The following is a 22,664-nucleotide window of genomic DNA, read 5'->3' on the forward strand; positions in this document are numbered from 1 at the left end:
GCAGTGAAACTCTGACAAAACTACTCGTACTGGCGAAACGTCAGAAAAATTGTGAAATGTCGGCCGAAGATCCTCACAAGGGAACCTCCCCATCGCACCCCCTCAGATTTAATTATAAGTTGGCACAGTGGATAGGCCTTGAAAAACTGAACACAGATCAATCGAGAAAACAGGAAGAAGTTGTGTGGAACTATTAAAAAAATTAGCAAAGTGTAAGAACTGCGGAAGATAGGCAACATCAAGGATAATGTGAGCTCAGGAGCGTCGTGGTCCCGTGGTTACCATGAGCAGCTGCGGAACGAGAGGTCCTTGGTTCGAGTCTTCCCTCAAGAGAAAAGTTTAATTTTTTATTTTCCCAAAGTTATGATCTGTCCGTTCGTTCATTGACGTCTCTGTTCACTGTAATATGTTTAGTGTGTGTTTTGGGACCGCACCGCAAAACCGTGCGATTAGTAGACGAAAGGACGTGCCTCTCCAATGGGAACCGAAAACATTTGATCGCAAGGTCATAGGTCAACCGATTCTTCCACAGGAAAACACGTCTGATATATTCTATACGACATGGGTGACGGCATGTGATCGTGTGTCAATTACCAAAGTTCAGGCACTCACACATAATCAACTTCGCTCTCCAAAATTCCAGGACATGCTCATATTTGCTTGGACATATGCATGATTTAACGGTCTACACACGGAAAAATTTGAAAATGTTTTGACAGAGAACAGGGGCAACTGTGAAACTCTTGCATTCATTTGTTTCAGTTTATGTGACAAACTCATATTTCATCACTTTTTTGGGAGTGATTATCACATCAACAAGACAACGTAAATCGGGCAAGGTAGAAGAATCTTTTTTACCCATTCGCCAAGTGTACAAGTTAGGTGGGTCGACAACTTATCCCTGTCATGTGACGCACATGCCGTCACCAGTATCGTATAGAATATATCAGACGTGTTTTCCTCTGGAGGAATCGGTTGACCTATGACCTTGCGATCAAATGTTTTCGGTTCCCATTAGAGAGGCACGTCCTTTTGTCTATTAATCGCACGGTTTTGCGCTGCGGTCGCAAAACACAGACACTAAACTTATTACTGTTAACAGAGACGTCAATGAATGAACGGACAGATCATAACTTGGCGAAAATAAAAAAAAATAAACTTTTCACTCGGGGGAAGACTTGAACCAAGGACCTCTCGGTCCGCAGCTGCTCACGCTAACCACGACGCTCCTGAGCTCACACTCTCCTTGATGTTGCGAATGTTCCGCATGGATCACTCAGTTTGTATACTTTGCTTATTTTTTCATAGTGCCACCCAACTTCTCCCTGTTTTCTCGATTAATCTGTGTTCAGTTTTTCAAGGTCTATCCACTGTGCCAACTTATAACTAAATCTGAGGGGGGTGCGATGGGGAGGTTCCCTTGTCAGACAAAAGCCAGTACGCAACACTGCTTATAGATACATCAAAATGCAGAACAAAAGCCTGCTACGGCAAGTGCTTGCCTACACGCACATTTCTTCACGTGTTAATAAAACTAGTACAGCCGTGACACCAACTACGTAGACGAGAACTGCGTAAGTTTGCCAGAGCTGGCTTTCTGAGGTGTTGGTGGGAAGTGTGAGCCGTCGGTTGAGGAAGACAACCGGTTCCGCTTCGAAGACCTTGTGAAGCCTGTCAGCAAGTGACTGCGAAAGCGCGTGCTTCCGTTCCGGCCTTGGCTGGCTCTTCCTCGGCTGCACGTGACCGCCAGAAGAGCAGACCTCCAGACTGCAGGGCACGGAACGGCGCCTGCCACGCTGTCCCCCACACCCGCTCTCACATCCTGCTCACAGCCTGAGTCACCAGAGAAGGGGAAGGGCAACGGCAATGCTCACTGCACGGGCGGCACCAAGCCACGACTATAATGCCTCCACAGCCACACTCGCCTCGAAGACGAGGCCAGCCCACTGCGAGACAATCACTCTGCATGGCATACGGGGCACTGATATCAGCGGAACTGTGTTCTCGCTGCTTTCGTACCATACCGGACGTCGGCTTGGACCTCTGATGTAATAGTCCGGTCTGTGACGTTATACGTGCCCAAACAGAGATATTCCTCGATTTTTCGGAAAACGTTCGACACAGTGCCCACGCGGTGTTCCACAGCAGACCTAACGAAGCCCTCAGCATACGGATTAGGTTCCCAGAAAAGCGCGTGGCTCGAAGGCTTCTTACGTTGTCCTCGACGGAGTATGTTCAGAGACAAGTTTATCGTCAGGGGTGCCCGAGGGAATTCTGATAGGGGTGCTCTTCTTCTCTATACAGGGTGAGTCACGAGAAAAGGTACAGGCTTTGAGGGGCAGTAGTGATTTAAAACAAAAAAAATACCACATGAACATACGTCCCGTTCTTAACAGTTTCCGAGGAAACTAATGAGAACGATGAGAAACTGGATAATCCAGGCGCTAGTAAATGAAACACTGATTTAATATTTTGTTTGTGTACATTTCATCACAAAATTGTTCAACAAGTCGCAGAGTTGTTCAAAAAGTCCACCGCCTACTACAATGCATTTTGCAGTTCTTTTACACAGCTGCTGTGTTACTGATCTGAGCTCATTCGTACGGTCCTCTACTTGAGCACACGCATGTAAGATACGGGCGAGACGTTCCTAATTTGTGTCCACTCTACACTTGTAACTTCGCTCGTAAGCCAACTCCACAAACAGTAATCCAGTGGAGCAAGATCTGGGGACCTCATTAGCCAAGCAATGACTCCACGGGGATCTATCTAACGCTCAGGATCCGTTTCACTGAGCCTGACGGAGTGACCGAGCGGCTCTAGGCGCTACAGTCTGGGACCGCGCCACCGCTACGGTCGTAGGTTCGTATCCTGTCTCGGGCATGGATGTGTGTGATGTCCTTAGGTTAGTTAGGTCTAAGTAGTTCTAAGTTCTAGGGGACTAATGACCTCAGAAGTTAAGTCCCACAGTGCTCAGAGACATTTGATTTTTTTGAACGTTTCACTGAGGTACTGTGTCAACGGCCGTACGGAGTGTATATGTGAAGAGCTGTTGCATTTTCAGTACACTGACACGTAGTGTTTTGATTGTACACAACGTGTACACTTGCAGGACTCGTTCCCCACCACGCGCAAGTGAAGAACTCATTGAAACTGTCAGTACAGACAACACTATGTAGCCTAATGTCGCTTTAGTTACATTCGAATGTGAGTGCTGGCGAACAAAGTCATGTCACTGATTCCCGTGATTTTCAAACAGCTGTATGTCGGATACCGGTAAGACAAGGGCATTTGTTCGTCAAAGGTTTCCGTGAAGAATCACCAATATTATACCCTCTCAACACACCTTTCCTCCTGAGCCAAACTGTCAGTCTGAAGGGCAGGATCAGCAGCAGTCTGCGACTGTTTTCCGATGACGCTATAGTCTACAGGAAAATGGCGCCGTTGAGTGACTGGAGGACGATACAGGACGACAGGGTTTCTCCTGATGCGATGACTGTCTGATTGCTTGTAACACAGAAGTGAGTAAGTTAATGCAGAGGAGTTGGAAAAACAATATCGCAATATTCGACTACAGCTTTAGCGGTGTCCTGCTTGACACAATCGCGTCGATTCCATATCTAGACGTAACGTTGCAAAGCAATACGGAGTAGAAAAGGCATGAAAGGGCGATGGTAAGGAAAGTGAATGGTCGACTCCGCTTTACTGGGAGAATTTTAGGCAAGTGTAGCTCATCAATAAAGGTGACCGCATATAGAACGCTAGTGCGACCCTTTCTTGAGTTCTGCTAGAGTGTTGGGGATCCCCACAACGCTGGACGGAGGTAAGATATATAAACAAATCAGTGGCAAGCCGCCAGATTTGTTAGAGATATGTTGGATCAACACGCGAATATTACGGAGCTGCTCTGTGAGATCAAATGAGAATCCTTGGAGGGAAGACGACTTTCTTTTCGCGAAGCACTACTAAGCAAATCTAGGGACCCCGAATTTGAAGTTGACTGCAGAAACATTTTACTGCTGCCAACTTACATTTCGCGTAAGGACCACGAAGATGAGAAAAATTAGCACTCGTATGTAGACATACAGAAAATCTTTTTTGCCCTCGCAGTATTTCCGTTGGAACAGGAAACAATGAGACTAGCGGAACAAAGTATCCTCCGCCATGTACCATAGTTTGCGGGATATGTATGCGTGTGAAGATAACAGAATACTAACAACATTTACGTTGGTTTATTATTATTATTTCTTTCCTTTCTCAGACGTTATGTTTGGTTAAATATGGAAAGTGACGTCTCCTCCCTTTAAATCCTTCTGGGTGTCAGCAAGTCATCGTACTCTGATGTTTCGGGTCCCATTTACGGCATTGATAATTAATCCTGATTCGTCCATTTGTCTTACATACACAAAAATTTCGGGCAATTTATGTGCAATGAAAGAAAATCGGTCATTAGCTGCTTCTATTTCATCTTTTGGACGATAGTTGCGATCGTATACTGATGTATAGTGTAGCTCGCCATCTGCGTTAGGTTGTAAAGTGACTGCTCGGTTGTGAGTTGGCGGAGCCTACGAATGTGATGTAATGAGAACAACAGTAGTCTCCTCAAGGTGATTTTTTACGCATACTGGATTTTTATCAGTGTTTTATGTCCGCTAATGGATTCTTGGGTTCAAGCAAACGGAAGCTATCGGCCGGTTCAGGATTTCCATCTCGAGCGCCGACTATCCTTACAGGTTACTTTTGCTTATATGGCTATTTAAAGCCACCATGTTTTGTGTCTCGTTCACAAGATTTAAAAAGCAAAGCTGTCGCCAAGCCGAAGATTGCTTCCAACGGTGCACTACACTGATGTGACGAAAAGTAATGGGATTGCGATACGCACATACACGAATGGCGGTAGTATCGCTTACACAAGGTAGATCAGGGCATTAAATGGCAGAGCTATTATTTGTACTCAGGTGATTCCGACGTGATTGTGGCCGCACGCGGGAATTAACAGACTTTGTGGTTAGAGTGTGGCGCAGACCCCACGAGGCCATGGACTCAAGTTGTCAACAAGGCACTGTGCAAGCTGGTGGTGGCTCCACAATGGTGTGTGCTGTGTGTACATTGAATTGACTTGGTGCTCTGGTCCAACTGAACCGATCATTGAGTGGAAATGCTTATGTTAGGGTACTTGGAGACAGTCCGCAGGCATGCATGGACTTCACGTTCCCTAACATGTCACCAGGCCACAATTGTTCGCCATTGGTTTGAAGAACATTCTCGACAATTCGAGCGAATGGTAAGGCCACCCATCGAACATTTATGGGACATAATTGAGAGGTCAGTTCGTGCACAAAATCATGCACCATCAACACTTTCGCAATTATATAGGGCTACAGAGACAGCATGTCTGCCGGGGATTTCCAACGATTTGGTGAGACCATGCCACATCGTGTTGCTGCACTGCATTGGGACAAGAAGGTCTGGCACGATATAAGGAAACATCCCATGACGTTAGTCACCTCAGTGTATCTTACTAGGCAGGGACACCTTGCGGATAGTCTGCCAAGGCATCCAGGAACGATGATAAAATCCTTCGAGAAATCTGGAATCAACTAGAGATCCCAGTCGACAGCACTCGCTACTTCGTGAGAATAAAGAGCAGTTGTGTTTCAAAAGAACGATATTTCCTGAATCCGCGCAAGTTATCTGTCGATATAGATTTTTTTCCCGTCTAGAGATATTTCACAATGTTAGAATATAGAGTATGTTCCAAAAACCTACTACAAATCGATGTCAGTGACGAGGGTATGAAAGCTGGCGCTGAATTTTTTTAGTTTAATATCCACAACCGTGCGCTTCCTTTTATACTTGCACAATGCGAAAGAAATGTCTCGTACGTTACTTAAATGCTTTATTCTGGACTACGCAATTAACTTTGATCAGCAACAAATAAAAGCTTACTTCAAATCCCAGAAGACTTGCTTCAAAATATTCTACTTAAGAAAAAGTTTCCACTTAGCTGGCGAAAAATCGGTATGGACTTCGCGCTGGATCTTTCACGGAATTCAAGGCCTGGAAATATACACGAACTTCCACTTCTGTTTCACAGCACGGTGTCAGCGGAACGTATTCACCCACTGGCTAGAGAGCTAGCCACTCAGGGGCTATCAATCGATCGCAGCTGGGCGTAATTAATTACGTGTTCGCGTCGAGAAGCAGGATCTACGTATAGCAAAAATACTATCCACTGGCAAAATCGAACGATTGTTTCTAAACGTAAACAAAGAGTATTTCGAGGTGCTTATTGACGCGCAGTTGAACGCTTAAATGTATGGCAATGCGACCCGAAGGTGCGCATGACGTTGTCTGTTTCTTAGACTCTGAAGCTGTATTAAAATAACTGCGGAAATTCCGTAGCAGCATGAATCTTGCACATTCTGAAATAATGTTTCTTGCGTGTAAGACGTAAACAGAAAATATTGGTGGCGTTAATTGCTGTTTCTTGCGCAGTACACCCACTTGGTCAACGATTTTTGCTGATTCAGCTCTGCTAAAAACATTTTTATTTAGCCCAAAACCTAACTACAAAACCCATCCTCTATGAAAAATACTGAAACTTGCGTCCGACTATATGAAAAACAAAATTTTATACAACGTGCTTCTGTGAGATGCTGTCACAACAGCTTCTAGTCAGGTTCAGATTTCCTCGTCAGTAATTCGATCGTTGCCATCATCCTAGGTTACCGAATCTTACAAGCTCAAGTTTACACGCAATGACTAATGTCATTCAGTTTCGTATGGTTTAAAACTACGTCCAAACCAGTTTAAACAAATGTCATGAAGGCCTTTAACTGAGCAACCTATATCACAGTACCTCACATTTAAGTCCCCTTCTGCAACGAACCAACGGTTCGTCAACAGAGATCTCGACTAAGCCGTTCAAGAAACGCAAAGACAAATTTGAAATGGGAAAATAAGGAACTGTAAACCTATGATTGAATGCCTAACTGCTGGAGATCTTTAGGCGTCACTTTACTAAAGGCTAAAGCCACTGAAGAACTCAAATAATTGTTTACTGATCATGCCTCTAACTTGGTTCAGCATAAATCGTTCCGAAATTAATGTTAGAGCCAAAACATGGGTCACGGCGCGGACAAATCTCGAAGTCAATACAACTAAATTGGTATGCGCGTGAATATGAAGTTAATATTATAAATTCAAAATCATTCCGAACTATCTAACAAGGTTAGCACCATTCAGATCTAAAAACATGGATTCTGAAATAATTTCTCAAGGAGGCGGTTGGTTCTTTTTGCTTTTGATTTGGTCTATAGTGGGCCTTAAGGAGCACCATTAGTTAATGGGCGGTTCCTTAGTTAACAACCAAAACAGATTAACCATTTTAGTACCATAAACCGAAACGATATATTGCTAAGATCCCTATCTCGAACGACTTTGATATCATTATCTGTTTTCTAGGTATAGGTTTGCAAAGTTACCTTACCTGTACACGTAAAATCCAGTATGAGGCCCAACAGTTTATGAAGTGAGGTAGCATGGAGGTTATGTAGTAAAGTGTATCCCCATCGTCATCATCAGAAAGGTTCTCAGAACCCCATGTTGTAGTACAGAAGTAAATGTGAAATTTTTGTGCGCCTAAAATCCGGTGTGAGATGTAAAATTAGTTTTGCGTTATTTCAATTTCACATTACTAAGAAAATATTGGTGCCCCAAAATTTCTTTTCACATGAGTCACGTCCCCTGTTGTAGCAGGGAAAAGGGAAATAGCGAAAAAATGCTCCTATGGAAGCACAAAAAGGGTGAATATGCTCCTGTTTAAAAGACTGACTGAAAATTGGGATGTTAGCTGCCTCATTCTACCTTCCTTAGCACCTTTAAAACTTTCCTAAAAATTGTGGCATGCGAACGTATCCGCGCTTTTTATGCTGAGACAGGAGGAGACAATCGCAGTGGGGAAGACACGAAGCAGAAATAATGGAAGGAGTAGGCAGTGGTGTTTGTGGTACAGACAGAGCGAAGGAGACAACGGCACAGAGAGAGGAAGAGTGGGACACGGTGGCAGTGGAACATAGTTGATAGTGACGGAACAGTGCTAGGAAAAGAGTGAAGCAGACAGTACCAGAGGAAGAAGAATAATGAGCAGAAGATAGTGGATGTAGGTGAGAACCAGTGACAATGATACACACAGTCTATGACGATGACAACGAGAAGGGGATCGATATGAAGACAGTGATATGAGACAGCAGTAGGACAGAACGAAGGAAACCGTGGCTGCAAGACACGAGACAGTGACAAGTAACGGCGCGTCCACACCCGTGCGCCTTGCGGCATGTCGCCGTTCGGCTGCTGTAGCACCCCCCCCCCCCCCCTCCCCCACACGGAAGTAAAGGTGTCCATTGTGAACACAGGTGTAAATGGAATTACTGCCAAAGCACATGCTGAGGAAGAGTGCCTCTACTTGTGTGTTGGGAAACAGTCGCACGGCGATTAGACGCACAGGTGCAAACGCACCTATAGGGAGAGCGAAAGTGCTAGCGGATGGATATGTGACTTAGCGTGGTGGCGCCAGTGGTTAGCGCACCTGATTTTGATTCGAGAGGACAACAGTTCAAATTCGCGTCCGGCCATCCTTATTTAGGTTTTCCGTAATTTACTTAAATCGTTTCAGGCAAATGTCAGGATGGTTACTTTAAAAGAGCACGGACGATTTCCTTCCCTATTCTTTCCTAATAAGAGCTTGTGCTCCGACTCTGACCTCGTTGTCGACGGGACTTCAAACACCAACCTCCTCCTCTATTGCTTGTGAACGAGTTACAGTTACGGGAGCAATTGGAAATGAGCTGCATGTTAAAAAGATCGCGAATATGTTCGTCGCATGCCAAAATATTTGGGACACGTTTCAGCCTTAGTCTTTCAAACAGTAGCTTATTCACCTTTTTTGTTCTCCGACAGGAGCATTTTTCCACTGTGGAACAATGACAAAATTCTACGAGCAGCCCAAGACCTTGCTAGCAAGCTGTTTAATACTCTCAAGAGCCACAACGCTAGCCTTGAAGAGGTCCTGTCGTTATGATAGAAAAGACGCATGATGACGATAACACTCTAGCTCTTTTGGACAACCATAAAATAGAAGCTGAATAAACTAACAGATTACTTAGAGAGATACAGATTTGCATTTAATTTCGTTCAAGCTTTCCATAGCCGCTTGATCTACGAATTTCAAGTTGTCATCGGCGGCGGAGTGCTCCAAAATATTCCCCTCCGGCTGACTCATCTCTACGGCGTCCCTCGCCGCCTGCGGCGCCAACCCCTGCGTTCTCAGTCGTAAATGGCGAGGGGACGAAACGGAGATTGAAGACTGTGATACGAGCAGTGAAGTTCTCTGCAGTAGATACAGTGATAGAACAGATCCCAGACGAATACACCAGGAATATTTTTACCGACGTTCAGACGGTCAGGTGTCTCATACTTGCGTATTTAATGTACCAGAGACTTTAATTAAACGCAGGACAAACAATTCTATTGCATTCCCATTTACGGCGATTGAAATCCTATTTGCGTAAGCGCACTGAATGAGTTACCATGTACCAAACGAAAAATTAGGATGATAAAAGTGGACAGAATGGCACAGTCATTGGTGATGACACAAACAATCGTCTTAAAACAGAACTCTTCCAATAGTCAGATATTTCGTTCTGAATTACGTGAAATGATAGGTTTCCTTGTATCGGATTTGCTAGTACTTACAGAGCCAATAAATACAGGCAGGAGAAACTAGTGGCAGAGGGGGCTGGATGGAGCGACGTAACCCCCCCCCTCCTCCTCCTCCTAAAAAGACGTAGCCGATGTAAATAGATTAACAATATTTTATTGTAATTTCAATTAAAATCCTCAGCATTTGTGTCACGTTAAATGAAAATAGCCCTGCTTCCACGGCTTTGAGAAAATTGTCTCTGTAGACTTGTGCTTTTCAAAAATATTCATATGGCACGACTTACTTCGTCGCCGCAAAGTCAATTTCCACATTACTGAAAGTGGCTGCATCCAAACCACGTCGTTAGCAATCGCTAACGACGTGTGTGCGCTAACTGCAGGATCCGCGTTTATTTCAAGTGTAACGCCACGGCTGAAGAAGCACCGTGTTTCTGCCGACCCGCTTGTATACATTGTTCTCAATTAACGGCTTGATCGGGCAGTAATGGCAGCCGCGTTGAGCGACTGACATTGTGATTAATGACGTTTTGTGTTCGATTTTTCTGGAGAAAAACGTACCGATTAATAGTAAATTTAAAAAAGGTACGAGTGTATCAGTTCAATGATAAATTATGCAGGGTAGTTAAAGTAATTTTAAATCTAGCGTCAAAATTATTATATTTACATTTTACTAATAGTTGCTCCTCAATGGACTCATACAGTCCAGATGTCAGTATCAATTATGGCATTCTTTGTTCAGCTGGTACCACAGCGAAGCTCCTACCTCACAAGATCATTCATTAACTGTCAATTTTCGCCGACATTCTGTTCGGTCTTGTCCGTTAACTCGATGGTCTGTAATCGGTTGTAGGATCGGGCTTTCGCTTCCATTTGTAGGCGCTTACATTGCAGTCGTGATGTTTCCCTCACGTTGTTCGACGGTTCCCCGAAATCGGGATGGGAGGATTACAGATCCAATGTTGATGCGGCCCAATGTTAATGTCATCACTCGCATGGAAAGGCCTTTACTTTGCGACTGCCTAACTTCCCGCACTTTCGCTATACGGGCAACTGTTGACTTTACCGACAAACCAACATTTACGCTGCAGATATGGCGATACTCTAAGCAAGGCCGCATGTCTAGCACGGGTCACAAAACCAATTTTGATCACCATGGGGCAAGTTTTCAAATTTAAAGTAACAGATGAGCCAGTGAGATTATGTATCAAGTAATGTTACGGGTTTATCACATAACACAAGAAAAACGTTGCAGAAATATGAACCCATTCATCCACACTCTAGTCTTTGTGGAGTCAATGATTTCCACCGCCTGAAATTCCGAATAATTTCATCTCTAGAACAAGTCGCTTCGTGAATTTTATTATACCCCACTTATCTTACTTCGCCACAATTTAACGTCAACTGCGGATGTGTTTTAGCTACAGGCAAGTAGCAAAGGCTTTCATAACTTAAAACTAGGTATTTCAGTCAATGACAGGAAAACCCCATATTCGACTTACAGTACACCAAATGGTTCAAATGGCTCTGAGCACTATGCGACTTAACTTCTGAGGTAATCAGTCACCTAGAACTTAGAACTACTTAAATCTAACTAACCTAAGGACATCACACACATCCATGCCCGAGGCAGGATTCGAACCTGCGACCGTAGCGGCCGCTCGGTTCCAGACTGTAGCGCCTAGTACACCAAATTCGCAATTACGGAAGATTATGCGCCATCTCTCTCATTAGGTGATAAAATGTATGATAAGAGGGCAAATCGTCACTATAACGTGTGTTCATCCTCCAAAAGTAATGATGTACCTCACGGGCAAATACCATGTCATTTTTTTGTCCACCAGTTCACGTGCATTCTTCACTGGGCAGCAATTCACTGGTCAACTGAAATGTGCACTTCTTGCTACGGTTTGCACGTTTATTACAGATGAAGTCTATATTCCACAAAACGTACTGGAATCGCACAAAAAAAGTTATGCTGCGATGTCAAAGTGGAACACTGCTGATATCTATAAATCTTATTGTAATTAAATACAACAGGCCTACGCCGTAAAGTCTGCATCATTGCTGAAATAGAAATTACACATTAAAAAAGTAAAACAAAAATACAGATTTTTTCTACTGTGTCCAAGAGTTGTGGCGGTAAAATGTGCTCGCTGTCATGATTAGACATTGCAAATGTTGCGCTAATCGAAAGAAAGCTTTGCAGAAAGCTTAAAAATCTGGTTTCCCACCATTTGTGTGGACTGTGTGTTTAAAGACGTAGTATACAGGGTTAAAACAATGAACCAATTGTTTTTCACCGCATAAAAAAATTGCCACAAAACATGAGACACCTACATTTGAAGGAAAACAGTGAAATAGGGGGAGGGGACTACCAGTATGTCGAGTTGTTCCCCAGAACTTACAGTGAGTACGATCAAACTGTTGACATAATAGTCTCGGTTCAGTCTAGAAAGTAGACGCGAACGTAAGATAAAGAGCCCAAAAACAGACGACAAACAAGAAATATTAATGGTTACATTAAGATTTCCTGTAGGGCAAAGTTAAACCTGTTAATTGCGTATCTCGAAGGATGCTCACACAGCTGGCAATGGTTTGGGCTCTATCTTACAACTAATGATAGATCCCCAGACTTCCAGTGGATACTGGCCTACTCTTTCTTCCGCATTCGTAGGAGTTCCATATTTTCGCAACCCTACAGCGACTTTAATCATTGTTCCGATGAGACAATGGTCGTACGCTTGCTCCGACAGTAAGTCAGCAGCTAGACCTAGGAAAATGTACATTATATTAAATACTGCAATACAGAATTAATGAAATTTTACACTGAAAAATATAGCAGAACTGTTACCAATGGTACAGACATTTTGGAATAGACTGGATCTAATATTTCTGTTAAATGCGATCTAAATCAACGAGAAACAACAGACTACAGTAAATTGTAAAGTAAACAAAAGCGACGTGTGGAAGCTGTAACAGCTGTGATAATCCTTTAAATATTCACCTGATAAATTCCAGTAAACACAAGTCACTTCCAAACCGAATATGTAATGACATATTTGTGAGCTACTGGATAAAACCTACACGCAGTAAAACTATAACATTTGTTGATTTTCCCCTTTGTTATCAACAAACACACAGTACTTCGAACATTCATGCCTTAGATGTATTTGGTTCCATCAAGTAAAGCAAATAATTAAGTTGTACAAAATGAGCTTTAAATCTATCTAAAGTTACCTCAGTGCATAATACTATAACAACATTTCTCAAACATGTTCAGACGACAGTGTAGAAAGTGTCATCTGTTTGCGCTAAGGAGCAGATCCTAGTGTTGACAACATCTGAGTGGATAACAGTTTTTGTATGCATAGACATGTGGTCACAGGTATCACAAAATAAAAAGTATCACAAACATCGAATACAACCACAACTGTCACTCTCAGACCCACACCTAGCGAGATTTTGACATTCGTACCTGACATGCTAGTTTTCCATGCAGAACACACTGTAGATATAGTCATAATTACTGACTGCAGGAAAACTGCAGGTAAAACAATGGTTTTCCAGATAGCATTTACTTTTCGATTACAAGCATAATAGTGGACGCCAAATAGAAACAATTTGACATATAGAGTGCTTACCGCCATCACAAGTTCAAACGGATATTTGTAGACGCGCACGGGTGACTGGTACTTCTGAACCATTTTGAAGTCAACTGCTATGAACTTGCGTCGTCAAGGAATCATAAATAAATACAACATAGCATCAGACAACGCACTCTCCTCAACCACTGGTAGCAGACTACAAGGAGAAGGTCTGCGTAACTAAAGCTGTCAAAGATTATAATTCAATACAGTACTGTATGCAACTCTCATATCGATACTCAATGATCGATCTTTACGAATCTCGACAGTGTTACACATTGCATCGAAATACAAAACTTTATCGATACAAGCTATATGCCATGGTATTTGGTAAACACTAAACAGGACGCCGAAAGTAGACAGCACTACATCAGTTTATCGCAAATATACGTGCTTTGTAATTTGAAAACAGATCATTATTTAGTAATAATATCTTTTAAGTTGTACGCTCCGCTATCTCAGTATACACAAGTTTTTACAAAGCGGCAGTCAATGTGATTCTAAGACACCTTAGTTATAATGACTAGTAGTAACGTTTGTTATTGATTACATAAAGGGTAAATACCTGTAAACTCGAGGAAACGATATGTGCGGCTGAAAGAGGGTGGGTCATTTTGGAATTACAAGACGTTTATTGTGACGAGGACGTTCATACGTGTTCGTTCTCGAGGCTGTGGATCAACAAGAACGTTATAATTGAGCCTGCTTCTCATTTGCAGAACTATACGAATGTCGTGTCTTCTCCACGATCGACATAGCATATTATTATTCTCATCTGGATCACACAAACTTCGCTTAGACAAGCAATAGATACACATTTAAGGGTGTAATCGTTAGTTATTTAACGAATGCCCGAACATCACTCAGCCTAACAAGTAATAAACAGTGACAAACGTCATTTGAAAGTGATGCAGTAATTAAAAGTTCGTTACTGTTTTTGTCAATACAGATTTAGACACTGATGCCAATAATGGCTTGTAACCATTCAGGGATACTGATCACCATCAGGCGTCTTGAAAATTTTTGTTTCTTTGTCATGTAAGAGCTATTTGAGTAACTTATGTTACAATAATATCTGTAATCAGCAAATGATACAAGTGTAATAAAGTCAAATATCACGATATCAAAATATTTGCGAGAACTATGAAAACTATAGGTTACAAGTCATTGTTCTGCAGAAAAGCAGTCAAAGACTAAAACTTAATATGCTGATTCTGTTGGGTTTGTGAAACCTTTACGAGCTTTATCATGGCATTGGAAAAGCAAACAGATTGTGAAAGCATCGCTCATCTGGCATATGAAATAACATTTAATGTTGTCAGCACTGATAACAGCGTTTCGATTGGTACTCTGGCCACTCAGTGCTACAAGTCACACAATTTTCTTTTCTTTTTTCCTTTCATTTTTCAGAAATACAGTATCATACTTTCTTCCCACAAAGACATCTGTTATGTATCTAAACAAATCATTGCATTACAACAATATACATATGACCACATATACAAACAAAAACTCACAATCATCAGTAAAACTAAAAATTTTGGGTTTTCTTATCAGCTGTAAATGTGTTGTCCCCTGCAGTATCTTATGTTTCAGGTTTCAATGTATTCACAAAGGGCATGCTTGGTGATGTATCACACTGCCTCAACTTCTTCTTGCATTGTAGCATCATCAGTTTTAACACTAACTTTCTTGTGCTGTAGAGTATTTCTTAATCAAAAATGTATTCTTCCTTGGTTTTGTTGAACTGTCCCTTATGATGTAGAAATTGTTTACCAGTACCTATCAGATGTATAACACGTAACCAGCTTATTATTATGGGCAGTATCATTTGCCACTGTTAGATCAACAAATTCAGCTCATATTACCATATCTCTTAGTACTCTATCTGCAGTGTGTCATGTCAAAGTTAGGAACTCCCTGTGTGAAATCCACAATCTGCCTTTATAAGTATTCAGCCAACATCTTCCTTGACACAGTTAAGTATCATTCTTTTGTAGAGAAGCAGAAGTGACCAAAGTTTGTTAGATCTGAAGCATCAAACCATAGTTTAGTAAGATTACAACATCAACTTTGCACATTATTTCAAGCATTTGGTTTAGCTCAGGATTCAGTTTTTGATTGTAAGCCCAATTGTTTATATTTGTTTGGCTTAAGTTACAGCTCATCTTGTTTCACAGCAATGCTACTTTCCATTAAAAGACTATGGTTATCGCCATAGGGAAGTTAACAAACGCACATATTTACAATTCAATAGTCTGTTAGACTACTGGAAGCAAAGAATGTCTGTGTTAATACATCTCAGGTGCATGTCAGAGAGGGTGCTTTGTCAGAGGTTGTAGATTTGTAATGTTTTTTAACTGGTTCACAGTCTGCAGTCCCCACAAAGCCCAGAGCCTCCCTCCTCCCCCCCCCCCCCCCCTCCCCTGGCCCATCTGTTGTACGGAGTGCTGTCAAAGGTGGAAAAGCATGTTGCCTTCACTCAGTTCAGGATGTAATCCTGTAAGTGCAGCTTTGAGTAGTGGGGCAGCCGAAATGAGCACTATTCAGTGTCTGAGTGCATGTTGTGGGCAAAGCTTGCGGTAATGTTTGTTGTTTGATGCAGTACAGTGAACAAGGTCGAGACTTGTCCTGTTTGTTTGCCACAGTGTCTGATGAGTGTGCATGGGTCATAATTGAAGACTCAGGCTGGTTTCAAACAGCGAATGGAGACTTAGAGGGTTGTTGTGCAGTAAAATAGTAAAAGTAATTGGATAGATGAAAAATCTATTCACCAAGCAGCAGCAGAAAACACACACACACACACACACACACACACACACACACACACACACACACACACACACACACACACACAAAAGGTTATATTCAGGCAAGTTTTCAGAGCCAGTGGCTACTTTCTCAGGCAGATTGGTTGAGGAAGAAGGAAGAGGGATAGAGGAAAAGACAGCTAGGAAAAGGGGGTAGTAGTAAGGCTACCCTGACCTGGGGTTCTGGAAGAACTTCCCAAAATCTACCCCCTTTTCCTAGACCTCTCCAGTCCTATTCCTTCACTCTCCTCAACCTTTCTGCCTAAGGAAGGTGCCACTGGCTCCAAAAGCTTGCCTAATTATAACCTTCTTTCATGTGTGTATTCTGTTGCTGTTTGATGAGTAGATTTTTTATCTATCCAGTTACATTATTTTGTCAATTAATCAATCGATCGATTTTATTGTTAAAATAATAAATGTGTTGTCTCCCCTCAGCAAAATTGTACGTAGTCCGAAATATGGGGGCTGCAGTGCTCTCCATATGGTGTCGTCTCTTAACATAACACAATCACAATGTGTGAAGACTGTGAAGACGTTTTGCATGAAAACTTTTGGTAGGGTGTGTGATGTGATGGTTTGTGGACTGTGCAATGTGTTTTCATACTCTGCTGACTAGTTCTGGTAACTCTGAAGCATTCGGTGGTTCAACAAATTCTGCCGAGAGATGTAAAGGTTTACCATAGAAGACTTTGGCTAGTGCTTCCTGCAAGTTCTCTTTGAAAGTACTGTGTACACCCAAAAACACCTAAGGAAGTCTGTCACACCTTGTCTCCATGGCATATTAAAGTTGCCTCCAGAGTGCAATGACCCTGCTCTGCCAACCTGTTGAGGCAACAAAATCTAGAAATTCACAACAGTAAGAATCCTTTAGCTGTTGATTCTCCAGTAGTGTCAGCCAATGTGCTGCCTCCACAGCATGTCACACCGTCAATTATTGACAGAATGTATTTATAACGATTTGACTCCAGAATGGGCATGAGCACGTGTAAGTGAATAAGCTCTAGTCTGTAAATGTTTTTTAAATTACCGCTACCAGTCACAAACTTTGTTGACTATTGTATTTAGCAACATGTTTCGGGGGAAAACCTTATTTTCAGGCCGAATGCCATTACAAAAACAATTTGACCATAAGGTCATACTGCTGTTACATAGTCTTTTCGTAAATGCTGTGGTTATCTGTGTTGTTCTGATGTGGCAGACTTGTTGTGATGCACTGAGGTGTTTCCATTTCTGTGGCTCTCTTGGCTTTCTTGGCCACTGTTCACAAATTTTCACTAACATAACAGTAACTTGTAAACACAAAAACGAATCTGTAGTGCTTTATCAGTGCTTTGGAATGTGTACTAATTTACAGCTTATATGCATGTGCTTTCTTGAGATGGCTTTCATTAAATCGAAAAAGTTATACTTCTCTGGAGTAAAGTGATATTTTAGAATGTCTTCATCTGGATTTTGATAAACATTTTCCTTGAACTTATTTTCACTTGATCTGTCTCTTAAAAAGTTCAATCTCTGGCTCTGGAAGTAAATCAACAACACACATGATAGCTTGGTGTTGATATGAGAAAACAACTCTAAACATTTTTGATCACTGTATAACAAATATGAACAAAAATTTATCCATTATGTAGATTAATACAGTTAGAAGAATATGGCATTTTCACATTGTGCAAACATTTCAGAATTATATTGAAGCCAATCAACAAGATTTTCATCCATTTTTTCCCTGTATTTATAACGTCTCCAGCTGAAACCTATCTTGCTGAAATTTGGTTTCAGGTAGGTAGAAATGTATTGAGAGTGGAATGAAAGCACTCTCTACACTCTAGTAACTAAACAAGGTAGTTATTTATTTGTAACATTAGTGTTTTGTGGAAGGTAGCTCACATACACTTGACACAAACACAACACGTCCATGATTTGCAAGAAAATTTGGTTAAGAAACCAGCAATAAAAAATTTGCCATTTCTATAATGCCTGTACATCAGTTCTATTGATAGGGCACTTACTTTCTGTATCAAAAGATGTTGTTACTATGGAATAAATGACCACATGCCAATTCATAAATGTACCTCTTTAGAAATAACCCTCCAGGTGCCCCATTCTTCTTTGAAAATGATCTGAACGTATGATATAGCTTTATATTCAAAATGCTCTTACTTTGCTTCTCATCGTCAGCTACAGTACTACTTTGAATCTGTCACTGCATTCTTCTAAAATCAAAGTAAATCAGTTTAAAAAGATAAAAATGACCACAAAACAACACATTAAATTGGTAGGAAGTCCACAAAATTAATTTAGAAATTTGACATTACAATATCTGGAAAAGCACACAGAATGCAATATATATGATTGTTATAAATGCATCCTGCAGAATATAACAAGTAACAGTATTGTACAGCATTAGAAAAGCAATAAAATCATAGGCTCTGTGTAGCATGGAAACAAGTGAAGTACTCAGCTGTAAAAAAAAATAATAATATAAACCACAACATGTAAGAAACAAAATGTTCACTGAGAAACAGATTTAAAATTATATACTATCTGACATCTTGTACACCAGAATGAAACATGTCTGGATGCTGGATACCAATTTTGGACACCTGTGTTTGCTCCCTGGTACTGTGAAGGGTTTCACCTTAGTATGGGCCCTCGAATAGCGATCACACAGACTTTTGACAACATATGAAGAGGTGCTAGAAGGAGAGTTAACAGGTTTGAGTTTGAAAGACAACATTGACGGTATTCTGTAAGAGACCATAAAACATTATTTCAACTTCATTGCCCACACTCTTTCAAAAGTTATTTAATGTGACAACAATTCCAACAAAACTAAAAGACAAAAGGAAATGTGCCCAATATTACATAAACTAAGGGAGAGGCAACCACAATAGCAGACTGTTGTGTGGCACAAGAAACACACAACAGAAACAGTAGCGTGTGTTCCTATGTGCCGCACATCATTTCACTTATAGATGAGTGGTGGCCTTTCCCTATTTTTCATATTATTTCATACAGAAATTTCCAGTGCATTATAGGTGTCCAGATTCAGACCCCTATGGTTTTCAGAGTTGATCCAGCAAGGGTGCTGTGAGAAGGATCAGTTGATGCTTGAGAGTGTCAAGGAAACATCATTCACAACAAAACATTTATTTATCAGAAGTAAAGGATTGTCTTCCACAGGTGCTGGCAGCTCCACTCAGCCAACCAAGTGCAGATCCAGTCAGCAGAAGTGAGCGTGCATCACCGGCAATTCTGTTGTGCCGTGGAAGCCTCGTATGCTGGCCGTTACATCATGGGTCAACCATTCCGTCATGGGTCAGTCAATGGTTCACAGGTGTTGGCAGGTGTGGCACTTCCAGGAAGTGGTGGACAGCAGCCTATGTGGACTGATCTTCAAAGTGATCTTGTTGAGGATGTGAACCTGGGAGACTTGCCCTCTATCCCAGTCTGAAGTACTCTTTGACAGAGGCCAGCAGCATCAGTGTTGTCTGCAGGAATGGAGCAGGAAGCAGCAGAGCTCCCCTCATGATGGCAGACAGTGTACAGCTTACTGGGCCTGCTGGTCAAGCCTCCAGTACACCAGCAGATTGATGGTGATCTCTGCACCCTGTCAGTGAGACTCTGAAGTTGACACTGCAGCTTGCAATGGCAGAGTCTCGCCAGCAAGACTTGCACAATTGTAGACAATCAGCCACACACAAGAGTCAACTGACATAGCCTACCCTGTACCACAGGCGTGCTACAACTGATAGTGGGTAAGACGTAGTATTTATGCTGGTGGTTTACGTGCCCTCTTCTGTGGTGGGGGCAGCAGTGACATAGTGTGTAAGAGTTTTCTTGTGTAGTCAGCTTTCCTAGTGGCTTCAGGCTTTCATAACTTCATCTTTCATAACATCATTCTTCCCAACTCCATATGTGAATAGAACAGGAAAGAGCCCTAACAACTGGTACAATGTGATATACATTTCACAGTGGTTTGCAGAGTACAGATACAGATGTGGATACCTACAAAGATGTCAGCAATGACAGTTTTTGAGGATGAGTTACCATTTTTTGGAAGTTCACAGCAGAAATTAAGTTGATAAATAATGTCACCAACCGAAATGAAATTTGATAAGAAGAGTTCTTATACAAATAAATATTAAAATTACCATCATCCAATAACAGTCACCACTGTTCTGTCCAAACAGCAGAAGCAGTGATTGAAGGTAGAATTATAGACTAAACATCCTAAAAGAAGCACAACATGGGTTTAGAAAGGGGAGAGCCAGTAATACTGCAGTGACAAGCTTTGTAACATACATTAACTGAGGCCCTGGATCATCAAAGGAAGGCATCTATTGTATACTTAGACCTTTCAGAAGCTTTTGGTAAATTCTTTATAGAAAAACTGGACTGGTATGGCATAAGAGCAAAAGCTATGGATATTATAAAAACCTTAGCTGAAAACAGACATCAGTGCGTTGAAATAAAACATAAATCCAGAAATACAGAGGAAAATGTCTACTCTGATATTCTGCAGGTAAAATATGCAGTGGCTCAAGGTTCAGTACCATGACCTCTGTCCTTTACCTTGTATATAACTGATACGCCCCCTTTCAGTAAATGGAAAAATGATTATGTATGCTGATGACACAACCTTACTAATAAGCATTGACTCGGTGAAGCACTTGGAAAAGAGAACTGAGGAGAACATGCAAATGGCAGAATGATATTTTTGAGAGAATAATTTATTGATCAACAGGAAGAAAACAATGTGTACAAAATTTGAAACAAACAGAACCAACAGCTCAGAGAACTTTATTCTGAGCATTGAGGGTGCAGACTTAGAAGAAATGGTCAATAATAGACTTCTGAGAATAGAAGTGGACAAATTTCTGACATGGGAAAACTCCATTGATAGGATATGTCAAAAATAGGTACAAATATCCTCTTAATGAGAAAAATGTGCTATACGGTGGACCAGAAACCTTGATAAATATGTACTTTGGACTTATCTTCCCATACATATTGCACTATATACCATTGTGGGGAGGAGCAGCAGATGTACACATTCAGAGAATTTTAAAACTTCAAAAGAAAGCCATAAAATGGATAGCAAAACTAATACCACAGGAGTCTTTCAAAAACATATTCAAAGAATTTAAAATATTAACTGCACCAAGTTTGTACAAGTATGAGATAATACTTCTTTAATGGTAAATTGTACACCACCTTTGAAAAGAGATTTTCATGGCAACAACTGGAGAGAATTAGCATGTCTGCTGCAAAAAAGTGAAAATGACAGATAGAGACCCTTCAAATGCAGGAAGCTAATTTTATAACAGACTGTCATTTAGCTTAGAGGAACTAAGCACCTCCAAAAGAAAACTAAAGGAACATTTCATCTCTGGGTGTTTGGATTACAGTGAGGGAGTACTTGCAAGCAAATCCACAGGAAAAATGTAAATATAAAGTTGGAAATGGAGTAAAACAATTCCTTTTTCATGTGGAAATAAATTTACTGAAAGAATAAAAATAAAAACAAAGTTGTTGTTGTTGATGTCTTCAGTCCTGAGACTGGTTTGATGCAGCTCTCCATGCTACTCTATCCTGTGCAAGCTTCTTCATCTCCAAGTACCTACTGCAACCTACATCCTTCTGAATCTGCTCTCCCTGAAACTCTGTACAACATCTGGTTCTTTCTGTTTATCCAGGTCCCATCTCCTTAAATTACCACCTTTCTGCAGTTTCTTCATTTTTAATCTACAGTTCATAACCAATAGATTGTGGTCAGAGTCCACATCTGCGCCTGGAAATATCTTACAATTAAAAAACCCGCTTCCTAAATCTCTGTCTTACCATTATATAATCTATCTGATACCTTTTAGTATCTCCAGGGTTCTTCCATGTATACAACCTCCTTTCATGATTCTGAAACCAAGTGTTAGTTATGATTAAGTTGTGCTCTGTGCAAAATTCTACCAGGCGGCTTCCTCTTTCATTTCTTAGCCCCAATCCATATTCACCTACTACATTTCCTTCTCTCCCTTTTCCTACACTCGAATTCTAGTCGCCCATGACTATTAAATTTTCGTCTTCCTTCACTATCTCATTAATTTCTTTTATTTCATCATACATTTCTTCAATTTCTTCGTCATCTGCAGAGCTAGTTGGCATATAAACTTGTACTACTGTAGTAGGTGTGGGCTTCGTATCTATCTTGGCCACAATAATGCATTCACTATGCTGTTTGTAGTAGCTTACCCGTATTCCTATTTTCTTATTCATTATTAAACCTACTCCTGCATTACCGCTATTTGATTTTGTGTTTATAACCCTGTAGTCACCTGACCAGAAGTCTTGTTCCTCCTGCCACCGAACTTCACTAATTCCCACTATATCTAAATTTAACCTATCCATTTTCCTTTTTAAATTTTCTAACTTACCTGTCCGATCCGTAGAATGCCAGTTTTCTTTCTCCTGATAACGGCATATCCTCTTG

At 41.2% G+C, this 22,664-nt stretch overlaps 1 protein-coding gene across 1 annotated transcript in view; it reads right to left on the bottom strand.

The window, feature by feature from the left end:
* Positions 1-13,575, bottom strand: part of LOC126362698 (SEC14-like protein 1) — a 205,666-nt gene extending 192,091 nt beyond the window's left edge. Inside the window, exon 1 of the mRNA XM_050007902.1 lies at positions 13,365-13,575. Within this exon, the coding sequence (XP_049863859.1) occupies positions 13,365-13,427 (63 nt within the window). The 5' untranslated portion in view covers positions 13,428-13,575. The remainder of the gene's footprint in view (positions 1-13,364) is intronic.
* Between the last annotated feature and the right edge of the window lie 9,089 nt (positions 13,576-22,664).

This window comes from Schistocerca gregaria, chromosome 1 (genome assembly GCF_023897955.1).
Source record: "Schistocerca gregaria isolate iqSchGreg1 chromosome 1, iqSchGreg1.2, whole genome shotgun sequence".
Lineage (NCBI taxonomy): Eukaryota > Metazoa > Arthropoda > Insecta > Orthoptera > Acrididae > Schistocerca > Schistocerca gregaria.